The sequence below is a fragment of the Centroberyx affinis genome, unplaced genomic scaffold (assembly GCF_046629955.1).
Source record: "Centroberyx affinis isolate AG114_WGS23_722 - 3 ecotype Tasmania unplaced genomic scaffold, CSIRO-AGI_Caff_v1 ptg001679l_1, whole genome shotgun sequence".
NCBI lineage: Eukaryota > Metazoa > Chordata > Actinopteri > Beryciformes > Berycidae > Centroberyx > Centroberyx affinis.
This window is the reverse complement of record NW_027280099.1, coordinates 430,424-444,480: the sequence shown is the minus strand read 5'-3', so window position 1 is coordinate 444,480 and position 14,057 is coordinate 430,424. Positions and strand designations below refer to the sequence as shown.

Genomic DNA, 14,057 nt, shown 5'->3' with positions numbered 1-14,057 from the left:
GTCAAATGGGGGTCCGTGGCTCTAATGTGGATTAGATTAGGGGTCCTTGATATGAAAAAGGTTGAGAATCACTGTCTTAAAGCTCTAGGTCAGTAAATACACATCTGAATTGATTCAGTTTTCTACCTGTGTAACCAATGTAATATCCCATTCCACATTGTTGTGTTAAAGAAACCCATTCCACTTGGTCTAAGTTCTATGTTTATTATTTTAGCTCATTAAAGTCAACAATAGACCCATGTAGGTCTAAATAAAATAAATGTGTAGTTATGAGCCAAGGTCAACTGTGTGCTAGTAAACAAATCAATGTTTCAAGAATACAGTCAAGTTTAAATAACTCGCACAGTACGATGGACATAGCCTCTAGGAAATGTACTCCATTAATTAGTATAATTTAGGACTATGAACATTTTAGTTATACATTTGGATAATTTTTCTTATAAACAACAAAAGGATATTCCAACCACACAAAGCCAAGTCACTGGCTCAGTGTTTTAACTGGCAGATCTCTGCAAATGAACAACAAGAGTAAAGCAAAATCTACCTAGTCCTATATGTTCATGAGTGTTTAAACAGCTTGGTGTTCCCTGGTTTCTCCCATTGACCATGACTTGCTAAGCTGTGGTTTCCACTCAGTTACTTGCCATGTCATCCTCCAGAAAAGTGAAAATAATAATTAAGGCTGGGTATTGGCAAGGACCTCACAATACAATTGTATCACGATACATTGCGATACGATACATATTGCGATACATTGCAATACTCTACATAATTTACTGAAAATTTAAAAATAGAGCTGAAAATACAATTTGCTGTGTACCACCTGGGTAGTCTAATATGTACATCACATTATATTGATAACTCAGCAGACAAATTGAGTCAAAACTATTTAATTCAAAGGGATTTGAGGGAAATTTAAGGACATTTCCGTTTAAAACATGAATAATTTTTTTTAATGTATCGATACGAGGGGCTGGAAAATTGATACAGTATCATGGAAAAAAATATTTCAATACTCAGCTGTATCGATTTTTTTGCACAGCCCTAATAATAATATTATAATTTTTACAGACCCTATATCATCAACACAATGGAATTAATCTTAAATGTCCTACAAATGAAGACATCACTGATCATGGAGCCTCAATGCATAGCTTATTCAAACCTAAGGGCTGGTTTAATTGTCGCCCTGTCGTTTATTTCTGTTTTTGTTTTCAATGATAATTGAAAAGTAATTGTCTAAAAGTAATCGTCTTTTTTTTTTGTTTTCCAGAACCCTTGTCATGACAAGAGACACAAAGATATCTGGTCTAAAGAGAAGACCTGTGACCGACTGCCCAAGTTTCTGGTCATCGGACCACAGAAAACAGGTAAGAGACTCTCCCTTTTTCTCTCTTTCTGTATGCATCTCTTTCTCAATATTTATTTCTTGTCTGTGCTGTAAAGGCACTACAGCTCTCCATTCATTCCTGAGCCTCCACCCAGCCATCACCAGCTCCTTCCCCAGCCCCATCACCTTTGAGGAGATCCAGTTCTTCAGTGGGCCCAACTACGACAACGGCATTGACTGGTAAACACAGCACCATTTCAGTATTTCTCTGTAGGAGAACTGAGTCAGTTGGAGAAACTGTAGGAGTGGGCGGTATATTGGTGTTATAGTCAATGTTCTGGCATGATATGGATTTTGCGATACCATGATAAATTAAAATATAAAATAAGAAATTTATACTAGCGACTTTTTCCGACCATGGGGAATAGTGTTAATGTGTTGAATCCCAAAGCATTTGGCAATAAATATCTGATGATCACAGCGCTCCCTACACACAGCGTAGCCCCCCTCCCTCCGCTGAGAGTGGGGTCTATATGCAAAGTAGCATATGATGTTATCTCGTGACTTCTACTGACTTTTTATATATGTGTTTTATATCATCATTATTATTATTATTATATATGTTATTTATTTTTTATATATATATATATATATATATATATATATATATATATATACAGTACTGTGCAAAATCTTCGGCACCCTAGATTTTTAGAAGTCTTAGATGTTTATTTGTTTTCTGCATTAGTGTGTCAGTAAGTAAGTAGTTTATTGTAAATTTTTGATATTCAGAAACTTTTCATTTCATTAGTTTTGAAAGCATCTTCGCTTTATGGATTTCTTGACGTATGCCTAAGACTTTTGCACAGTACTTTGTATATATATATAAATTATATAATATTACATATATAAGTAATATTTAATTACATAATAAATTAATTAATTAATGACAATTGATTATATTAGTTATTAATATTAAAATAATACTTAGATAAATAATATAGAATTAATTCATAATATATATTAATATGTCATAATATATTGTATATTATTAATTATTATATATATTACATACTGACCAACTTTTGATTTTGTGGCGATGTGCCACAATTAAACCTATGCAACTAACTGGAGTGTGTTTAAATGCCAATGTCAATTTAGAGGCCATTCTTTACATACATACTTGCAATATTTAAAATGTTGATTTTTTTCATATTTTTCATGGCCTATAGCCTACCTTTGCTTCTCATTTGGAGAAAGAAAACATTTGCACAATAAAAGCATTTGAGATGCATAATATTGTCCGTCGTCTCACTCTGTTTGGTATTATAAAGATAAAACACATGTATTCATTTTATTATCAAATATTAAATTATTACATTTTGAATACCATGATATAATACCAATACCGTCTAGACAGTGGGAAATACCGTTAATTTGAGTTCATATCGCCCCCCTTTAATACACTGCCTTCAGAAAGTATTCAGCTCCCTTGACTTTTTCTGCATTTTGCAGACTCAATTTGGTATGGATTAAATTGTCAATGATCTACACACAATAGTCCATAATGTCAAAGTGGATTTATTCATTTATTTTATTTTGTATTGTTTATTTTCCACTTTAATAATGAGATGTTGTGTTAAGAGCTGAGCATTGGTATATAAATATTAGGCAGAGGAATAACTTGAAAATAGCTGTTCTTAGCTCTCCATACAACTTGACTGATGGAAAATCCCTAAATCTGTATAGTATAGTACACTGGAAGCTGTAATTGCTGCCATAGGTGCTTCCACTAAGTATTAACTCAGGACGTTGAATTCTTTCGTTATTTTAGCAAAAATTTCAAAAAATCGTTATGTCAATTCATAATTGTCATTATGGGTTAATTTGTTATGGGTTAGATTGTTAACAAAAAATCCTTTGAATCCATTTCAATTTATGGCTGCAACACCACACAATGTGGAAAGTCAGGGGCATTGAGTACTTTCTGAAGGCACTGTTATAAAACAATCCAATTGGACTGACAAAACTATTTTAATGCTAGCCCACACACAAATTTGCAAACTGAGTGACAGTGATGTAAAATCTGCCAAAATACATAAACAATTTACCACTGTATCTAACCAATCATCAACTCACAAATTATCAAATGTTTTAATGGGCCAATGGGGCCCACACGCCTGTTTAAAAAAAAAAAATTATAATTATTATATATAATTTTTTTTTCTGCCCAATCAGGGGCCCCTGATCACTCTGGGCCCCTAGACTACAGCCTATGTCAGCCTGTGCGTTAATCCACATCTGGTGCTTCCACCTCACCAATGGCTTTGACTGGTAAAGATAGTGTCTGACCAAAAATGATCTATGCTTTCCGTTGATGTCCCATCTCCTATCTGCAGCCATTTTAGCTAAAATGGATTGTTGCACTTAAGAGATCACACCTCTGGTCCTCATTATAAGGCCTAGGTAATTACTACTTTTCATCCTCTTTCCTCTTCCTAAGGTACATGGACTTCTTCCCATTCCCCTCCAACGTCAGTACAGACTTCATGTTTGAGAAGAGTGCTAACTACTTTGACACAGAGGTAGCCCCTAAGAGAGCTGCTGCTCTGCTGCCCAGAGCCAAGATCCTGGCAGTGCTCATTAACCCATCCGACAGGGCCTACTCCTGGTATCAGGTAAGACCATCCCTACTCCTGTAAAACCATCCACTCTCCTGGTACCTGGTGAGGCCATTCACACTCCTGGTGCAAGGAACTTACTTTTCAATTCTTCTGAGCAAAAATCATTGATGATCTGGTGGATATGCGTTGTGAGTAGTGTTTCCATATGAAAGCAAATTCAGCAAATGGCTTTGGTTGGGTCTTTAGGGTTTACGGCATCTGGAGCAAAACCAAACCAACTGCCAGATTGGCGAAGTTGTCCTCTTTTTCGACACACTTCCAAGCTAACCTCAAGCGTTTCCAGTCTAATCTCAAAATGGTGTCTTTCATCGCACAGATCAAAACATTTTCCCACGTGGGGACATGCCCCCCCCAGTCATACACACACTCACAAATAGTTCAAGTTAATTTATTTATATAGACTTTTATCACAAGCATATCTCAAAGGACTTTACAGAGAATGAGCCTAGCTCGATCTAACTGATCAACAATCAATTATAGAACAGAATGATGTCAGGCAAACACAGAAGCAAAACAAAACACAAGACACACAATAGAATGTTTTCGAAAAATGTTTTTGCAACACATTCTACATTGCCTAGTCTACCCGGCATCACCAACCTTAGACCCTCAAAGCATCCGGGACTCCCAAGAAACCTGCCCGTAAGAAAGCAGATGATGTAGAGAGAAACATAACGCGGCAGAGAGACGGGCCCACGGTTGTCGCTGTCCACAGAAACAAGGGCAGTGCTCCCGTTCACAGCCGGGAAGAAACAACATCAGACATGGGACTCTGGCCAGCACTAACGACCGTAAGAGTTAGGGCAGCACCGGTGTCCACTTCCAGGTAGAAACATTGCACCGATGTCTGAGAGAGAGAGAAACACAGCCACACACACACACACACACACAGCAGTGCCGAATTTAGTGGAAGCATCCCTGCCAGGAATCAAACTCGGTCTCCCACTTGATAGTCTGCAGTCTAACTCCCTGCGGCCCACGTGACCCATAAATTGGTGAACAGAGCGACCGACCGACTGACAGTGCCATCCGTAGAGCCCCTGCTGTCGCGGGGCTAAAAACATGATTAAGGCCCCGTGTCCACCGAAGACCTGTGAGAAAAGCACCGGCAATGTTCTGTCATTAATTCCAGTGGAAAAGTAGCGGTTTCACCTGTGAGCGCCGAATCTGATCTCGAGTTGAAATAATTTCAACTTTTATGAAGCTCACCGCTCGTCAGTGTCACTGCAGAGATGGTTGGTGGACACGGCCCCTAAGGCTCCAGTGGCCTGTAGAGGATAATTATATCCACTAGGGCTGGACCCGAATATTCGACTATTCGGATATTCGTTCGTTGGGTAGGTATTCGGTTTTCAATTTTGGGATTCGGATATTCGTTTTTTTAAATTTAATTTTATATGTAATCCGTAAACCGGTTGCCATTGACGCTACGAAGCAGTTTCTTTTTTTTTTTACTTTCATTCAAATGTCAGTCATATTTGCTGATCGCCATGGTGGCACAGAGAAAAAAGTACGACCTGAAATTCAAGCGATCAGTTTCAAATTTGCTGAACAAAACTCAGGAGAAGCAGCAACAAGACATTTCTCCATTGATCTTTTTTTTTTTTTTATCTTTTTTCTAAGGTAGGCTACCGGTATTTTGATACGGGGCTCTCCCTCTCTCTCGCTGTGAAACAATCAGAAAATAACGTTTTAATTCTCTGATTCAACGGCTTTCTCGCTATTACCGCTCCCTCTCTTCATTCACTTTCTAGCTCGCTCGACCATCTCTCTCTCTCTCTCTCTAGCTCGCTCGACCATCTCTCTCTCTCTCTCTAGCTCGCTCGACCATCTCTCTCTCTCTCTCTCTAGCTCGCTCGACCATCTCTCTCTCTCTCTCTCTAGCTCGACCCTCTCTCTCTCTCTCTCTAGCTCGCTCGACCATCTCTCTCTCTGTCTCTCTCTCTCTTAATTGAAGTTATATGTATGTTAAGTATGTTTTCAGCACTGTGTTTTTGTGAGGAGGAACTGTGACTATGTGTGAACTTTGTCGGGTGAACTGTTACCCGTGTATGGAAAGCCAAGCAGTTTGAAGGTGCGTGACTCTTACCCCCCCCCCCCCCCCGCTGCGGCCGAACCTTCGAATATTCGCTGTTGATTACTACCGAAGCTCCGAAGCCCAAAAAATGGTATTCGTATTCCTAATATCCACTGGACACACAGCTGTTACTGTGGGTAAGGAGAAGTAATTAATCCACTCTGCTCTTCATCTGCTGGACCTCTGGACTCCATCTCAGTAGAATTACTATGTGGCTTTAACAAGCATCATCATGAATGATGCTAGATTGTTTGATGTGATCCACCAGCATGGTAATTTAATTTTTTATTTTTTTTTTGTTATGTGTGTTTCTCTGTCTGTTTATCTCCACAGCACCAGAGGGCTCACCAGGACCCCGCAGCCCTCAACAACAGTTTCCATGCAGTGGTGACGGCAGGCCCCTCGGCCCCCAGGGACCTGCTGACCCTCCAGAGACGCTGCCTTAAACCTGGAGCCTACGCCACTCACCTGGAGCGCTGGCTGCAACATTACCAGCCCAGCCAGGTAACACATACTACAGCTACTGTACATCCAGTATGGCTGAAAATACCCTCACACTGTCTGCTTTGGTTTCATACTCAATAGCTAGGTTTCCAAGTATTTTTTGCAAGTTATGATGTTTCAAATTAGAAAAGCAACTAATGGCAAAGCTCATTTAACAGCTGGAGATCTGACTATATGAAAATATCTTGCAGAAGAAGTATAACACACAGGGAATTTGAATTTTCTACGCCCCGTCCTAAGGGGATGCAGTCTCAGTTGAGAGACTCAAACTCTACAGCTAGCTAACCTAAACTAATAGTCCAAGCATGGCTTCCAGTAAAAGAGGGAATGATAACGTTACACTAGATCACATCAACTCTTGTTTGTGCGGCAACTGCTCTGCAACGCTAACAGAGATAGACACTATCTGCTGTAAAGAATAGGTCCGTGCTGTTTCTGCCGCCATCTATGGCAGATGAAGAAGAGGATGAAGAGGGAAGAGTCTGTCTCATTTCACATCAAAGTTTAGAAGCCCATATGAACGGAGCTGTTTCGGGAGACATTTTTCAGGATCCCCAAGTTCCTCTCTGGTGCAGCAGACAAGGGCCTCATTTCCCAAAAGCATCTTAAGATGATCCAGAGTATCCATCTTACGAAACCTCTTTAGTTTGTGACGTGTTTCCGAAAAGCCTCTTAACTTAAGATGCTCTTAAAAGGGATCGTAGATAACAAGTGCCTCTGAGCTGTCCTAGCTGTCCTGTGTGTTTTGAGCAGGAAATCAGCACTTTTTAACTTGAGAGTTTAAGGTTTATAAGGTTTATTTGTTATCTCATTTATTTTTATCTTGTTTTATTTCTTTATTAGGCCGATATTTTTCCTACTAATGGTCTCTGTAGGCTATAAAATGGTGTGGTGAAATAAAGTGGTGTGTGTGGAGAGGGGAACACTGAGATATAATGATTTTTTTTTTTTTTTTGTAATTTATTTTTTATTGACATTCCGCATCAAACAAACATTTCCACAAAATGTATTTCAGGCCCTGTATGTATACATCACATATTCATGTTTGTCACAAATCCCACGTTTCAGAAAAACACACACACAGGAAAAGAAAGAAAGAAAGAAATAAAATTGAAAAAACTATGTGAGATATAATGATATTTAAAAAAAAATAAATGAAGTCTTCGGTGTTGAGGGAACCGTGAAAAAGTGAAAAAAATTGTGCATCTGCCGTGGTGCCTTCGCCCGGACACCAATGTTGTGAGAGCACCTGAATGGTGTGTCATGGAAACTGACAGCTGTCTTGATCAGACAGCATAGGCATAATATGAATCCTCACTCCTAAATCTGAGGCTAGTTATTAATTTTTGCTCAAGGGTTAGAAAAGACAAAAACACCCCCTTTTATATTATTCTCGTTTGATGAAGCCCGACCCAAGCCAGACCATAACCGCCAGGTTTAGTCCGGTTTGGGCTTTAATTTATGGACCTGGAGATGGGCTGGCAGGGACGGGCTTGGCCGTAGCAGGGTTTTTTTTGTTTTTTTTTCTTTTCAGCTCTCTGTTTTCTCAGCTCTCTTGTTGTCAAATACTTTTAATCATACTGGTAGTGATCTGTATTACTGTGCACGCATGCATGCACCATTCTGCATACAGTGGATGCCACTATATAATGCAAAACTGTTTGATCTGAATTTTAATTAGATGTACATGCCCTCTTTAAGAAATGTGCTTAAGGCCTACTTTCACAGTCTATATGTAGGCATGAATAATAGTTAGGAGGTATAAGATAACCTACATTTTTATCAAACAAGAAGGCATTGTGTGATTTCAAGAGATGACACGCAAATTATACAGATTTGTTAGCAATATATGGTAGTTTTAACAATTCACCTAGAGAACAGCTGCTAACTTATGGGCAACAATCACTTATAAGCTATGTTTGATATTTGAAATAGACAGAGAGGGAAGCTACCCCCCTCCCCCCCCAACAGGATTTCTGTTGTGTGATAGTAGGGCTAGAATTGTGTGGTTCAGCACAATGCTGCTCACCTCCTCCTTCAGTCAGACCGGTGCATTGGGTGGGGTATCATGGGGTGACAGGGTGCTGAATCTGAATCTGCTGGGCCTGGTACCGGAGGACATCTGATTTAGTATGAGCAGCTTGCCAAAAGTTAGCTTGTGCTGACTAAATTTCAGCTAAAAGTGTAAAATGTGAACACACAGAATATATGGGAGGATGTAGGCTATCAATTTTGTTTCAATAGCCAATGGAATTGGCTAACAGTTGAACCACAGTTGATAAACCCACCATTCATTGTGAAAAAACAAGATACTGTTGCCCTCTTGTTTTTTTTCTCTCCTCCCTTTCCTTTCTCTCTTTTCATTTTTGAAATCCTGACTTTAGCTTTAGGAAAAGACGTGATGCTACAGTCTGTCATCACTCTGGTCTCTCCAAAATCTCCAGCTGCCGCTAGCAATTTAGCATGTGCTGTTCGCTCGGAGCTCTGGAAGGTGCAGGACTAAACCATTTTGAGTAACCAGGCAAGGAGGAGACTACAGATGCTGCTTGCCTGGATGGTCAGGCTAAAAATGAAAATATTAAAAACATTACTATAAAGAGCAGTCTACTGACACACTAATGCAGAAGACAAATATATAAACATCTAAGACAAAATGTATGTAAAAAATCTAGGGTGCCTAAGACTTTTGCACAGTACTGTACTTATATTTCAAGTAAGATATTTTTGTTGATGAGAATTTCAATGACTGATGAATAAAAAGTTGTGTTAGTTGTACTCGTAATTTGGAATTGTCCTACTTCTGGTTTGAAACCAAAGTCTCTCCATTTTTTAGGAACTATCAGAAAGTTTTAACATTCAGACTAGAGAGAAGGATTTTCCCCTCTAGTGTTGGGCCTATCCATGCTTTTCCACTTTGCTCGTCATTACATTTTTCTTATCTATGTAAGATTTATGTAAGTTTTCTCTTTCTTTCAAAACAAACCTTATTCACATCGTATATCACACTGCTACTGTCCAGCTAGTCAGGAATAACTTTGTGTGTGTGTGTGTGTGTGTGTGTGTGTGTGTGTTTCTAGTTGCACATTGTGGATGGGGCCCTGCTGCGCTCCAACCCAGCACTCGTGATGGAGGGAATCCAGAGGTTCCTGAGCATCACCCCCATCTTCAACTACACCCAGGCCCTGACGTCAGTAACACACACACACACACACACACACACACACACACACACGGGACCCCCGACATTAACCTAGAGAAGCAGTACATGTAACGCCTACATAGAGTCAGACCAACACCTCAACTCATCCACGGTGGTGGATGAGTTGAGTCCCCCCCCCCCCCCCCATATGTGAAGCGCTTTGAGTACCTAGAAAAGCGCTATATAAATGTAATCAATTATTATTATTATTATTTACCTGTAAGATACAACAGCCACCAAAGCTTCATCTGTTCACTGCTGTCCTTGTAGAAACAATGCTGACAGCTCACTGTACTTTTCCACATCAGGGAATAACTTTATATCTTCCATCTTCTTCACTTTCTCCCTTTCTTCACAAACTCCCTCATATCAAAGCTGTCACATCTATTTGTTTGTTTTCTCAGCCAGAGTCATGACTTGTGATCAGGCCGTAATTAGGATAGTCTATGGGACCTAAATATCTCTCTCTCTCTCTCTCTCTCTCTCTCTCTCTCTCTCTCTCTCTCTCTCTCTCTCTCTCTCTCTCTCTCTCTCTCTCTCTCTCTCTCTCTCTCTCTCTCTCTCTCTCTCTCTCTCTCTATAAACAAACCTACACATGTATCCTTGTTTACTTCTATGGCAATTCAATAGTAGACCCAATTTTTTAAAAGGCAAGTGATAATTCAAAACCAGATAGATCATCATCCTACAATGTGTTGCATTTAAAACTTGCATCAGTGCACATGGATTAATCTACAACAGTGAAGACACTGGTAAGTTGATCATTTAATATATTTGTGCTTCTGTGGTGATATAATGGAGATATGACCATCTACAGTGTATTTCTATGGTGTTTACCTGTGGAATACCTGCTGTTCTACGCCAGCTACGCGTCCTGTGTGAACCAAGCGTCACATGGCTTTGGCAGAAGAGATGAAGAAGACCCTCCAGCTTATACTGTCAAGTTTGTATGCAGTCTGTGCAAAGGTGGAATCTTAGGGCCCTCGCTTGAACAAGATCAAAATAGCCTAATCCTGACTTCTTGATATCTAAGGTGGAGGATACCAGAAGGAAGTGATATTTATTCATTCAAGAGATTTCATGGCCAAGTTTCTTGTGGATACAATACTTAGACATACATATTTCACCAGCACATCCTGGGGTCAGCTAGGTAAAAGAACACTGTACACTGTATTTGAACTGAGCAGACTAGAGAGTGCCATATTTAAGAAGAACCCAGTCCAGGTTCTTTTTCCTTAGGAAACTTAGGTCATTCGATGTGAGTAGGAAACTTTTGTCTTTTTTTTTTTTTTTTTTTTAAAGGTCATTTTTTAGCGGTAAGGACTTAGCCTTAATGGAACGTTCTCTACCAGTTGAGCCACCCACTTTTATGTCTTTTATCAGAGTATTCTGGCTAGTGTCTTATTTTATGCTGTGGTTTGCTGGGGGAGAAGCGTCACAGTTGATGACAAAAAAGGATCACCAAACATTGATTGAAGAAAACATTGAAAAGCAGGCTCCATAATTGGCTTGAACCAAGATTCCTTGGAGGTTATCATAGCAATGAGAATCAGAAATAGGTTGCTGACTATACTGCAATATGATGGCCACCCACTCTAAGGCATTTTCAGTGGACGTTTAGTCTCATCACTTTCACTTAAGATTAATTTTGGACCAGTGTGGGGCTTGAGGTGCCAACTGTTTTGATTTTATTTTTTGCCAGGTTCAGTCGAGTGCTCAGTCAGACCCAAGACTATTTTTCCCACCAACACAGAGGGAGAAACTTGTTGTAAAATGAAATTAAATTGCTTCTTTTTACTGCTCAATTCACATTTAAACTGTAAATAATTTTACTATGATACATTATAAATTCTTTCTGTTCATCAAAATGGATGGAAATCTGGAAAAAAAATTGTAGACTGATAATAATAATAATACATTTATTTATATAGCACTTTTCAAAACAAAGTTACAAAGTGCTTTCCATAAAATATAATAAAAGATAGGAAGAGTAACAGTTACAATAAAAACCCGACAAGAGAAAACAAGCAACGAGTAATGAATAAAAGAGGCAAATAAGATTAAGCAATAAAACCATAAAACAATAAACCATAAAACCATAAAACAGAAAAAACATAGGTAAAGGCGGTGCGGATAAGAAATAAATTCAATAAAACTATGAGAAGGCCTTTGTATAAAAGTGAGTCTTAAGAAGTGATTTAAAAGACGACACCGATTTTGCTTGTCCGTTCAGCCAATCAGAGTCATTCCTACGTTTGTTTTGGAAAGAATAACGGCAATCACAGAAACAACGGTCTGACCAAAACAAAGATAAAAGGGAGACAGACTGGTATAAAGTTGGGTTGACTGTAGGTTTTCCAGGTCAGTTTATTTAATTTATACTGTATAATGTGTTTCTTCTTTCTTCTTGTAATACTGTTAGGAGCAAAGCTGCATTTCTGCCTCTCCCACCATGTTGATGTTCCAAAACAGCCCAACGGACACAAATCTATCCGTCAATAATTCTGTCCATTTTCCAATTGATCAGTGTGGCCGCATCCTAAGTTACTGGATGAATTTGAGTGTTTTAGCTAGTACGCAGAACATAGTGGTACCTAATGGTCTTGACAAAATGGAAAATGGAACAAAACGAGTGTTCCAAAAATAAAAAGTCAGAATGTCACACCTGGACTGTAAAATGAAGCAAGCAAAATGAAGGTTGTTCCTATGATTCATTATTTCCTATAATGCAGTGGTTCTCAACGTGGGGTCCGGGGACCACCAGGGGTCCTTGAGGGCATTCCAGGGGGTCCCCAGCAAATTGATGAATTGTTAAACTTCATTATTGTGTCATTTTAGAATGACTATTTTGATCATAGTTTCACTGAATTCTATACAAAATCATATCTGACAATAAAAAACATTCTCAGATTTGGGTCCGAGAGACAAAATCTCGTCAAATGGGGGTCCGTGGCCCTAATGTGGACTAAATTAGTGGTCCTTGATATGAAAAAGGTTGAGAACCACTGCTATAATGAATCATAAGAACAAAATTCATTTTGCTTCATTTTTTAAACTTTTTGATGAAACTGAGATAAAATTACTAATATTGGTATCATCTTCAAAATAAGTTGCTGGTTTTGGCACCTGTGGCAATGAATGGCTTGCAAATGGTAGATTTCTGTATTCATGACCAAACCATGTCCACATAATGGAGATACCCCCTATTCTCAGACAATCTGTTTTTTCATTCATATTTTTTATATAATAGATACATACCTTTGTCCTTGTTGTCCATCACAGTCTCAGGTTTTTTCTTCTAGTCACTGCCAGTGGTGACAGCGTATTGCGCACCATGAAATATGTATTTTATTTTATTTATTTTTCTTTTATTATTGTACTTGCCTGTTTTGTGGGACGTTACCTGGGGTTTGGCTGTTTTTTTAAGGCAGGTTACATGTGCAGACATGCAGAGGTTACTAAGGAGATAATTTGGCAACATCCTCAACCCCTAAATGCATAAATATGTACAAAATAAATCTAGTGTAGCTGAGGTATACTGTTGCCACTCCAGGTAGGCATTCCAGGTACTGGTTCTCAAGGATAATGGCGTGAACCCCTCACCATACACACACATACACATGCACACACACACACAGGCACATACACACACCTGTAGCACCACATCTCAGCCAGCATGCATACTGACTCAGACACACACAGAACTAAACACAGCTACAAACACAACATAATGGAATTTCATGTACAAAAATGTATTTGCATGTGTGTGCGCCTAGAGAGCTGTACTGTAGTGCGTATTGATGTGTGTTGCTGTGTGTGTGTGTGTGTGCTATAGTGTGTGCTGATGCGTGGCTGCAGTGTGTGTTTATTTGTGTGTACATGTGACTTAAGTGTGTGTTTGTGTGTGACTGTAGTGTGTGTTGATGTGTGTGACTGCAGTGTGTGTTACTGTATTGTGAACTGATGTATGTGTTGTCTCCAGGTATGACGACAGCAAAGGTTTCTGGTGTCAGCGAGTGGAAGGAGGTCGAGCCAAATGTCTGGGGAAAAGTAAAGGCAGGAAATACCCAGAGATGAGCCCTGAGGTACCTACCGCTCACACTGACATGGCTTCATTCATTCATTTATTGACTGGCTGAAACTTTGTAAAGCTGTCTAATGCATGAACTAATGTTGAACTAGCACAACTAAAGCATAAACTCACAAAATAGATAGATAGATAGATAGAGTACTTTATTTACACTAAATTACAGTGTTGCAGCA

General features: G+C 39.1%; 1 protein-coding gene across 3 annotated transcripts in view; it reads left to right on the top strand.

Annotated features, from left to right (window-relative positions):
- The window catches only part of LOC139651528 (bifunctional heparan sulfate N-deacetylase/N-sulfotransferase 2-like), a 31,077-nt gene that overhangs the window by 14,615 nt on the left and 2,405 nt on the right, over positions 1-14,057 (top strand). For 2 of the 3 annotated variants that reach the window (XM_071528475.1, XM_071528474.1), the window contains 6 exons: positions 1,274-1,370; positions 1,447-1,570; positions 3,834-4,008; positions 6,425-6,595; positions 9,673-9,782; positions 13,777-13,879. In XM_071528475.1, coding sequence (XP_071384576.1) covers positions 1,274-1,370; positions 1,447-1,570; positions 3,834-4,008; positions 6,425-6,595; positions 9,673-9,782; positions 13,777-13,879 — 780 coding nt within the window. The remainder of the gene's footprint in view (positions 1-1,273; positions 1,371-1,446; positions 1,571-3,833; positions 4,009-6,424; positions 6,596-9,672; positions 9,783-13,776; positions 13,880-14,057) is intronic. The other variant, XM_071528476.1, reaches the window with a different exon arrangement.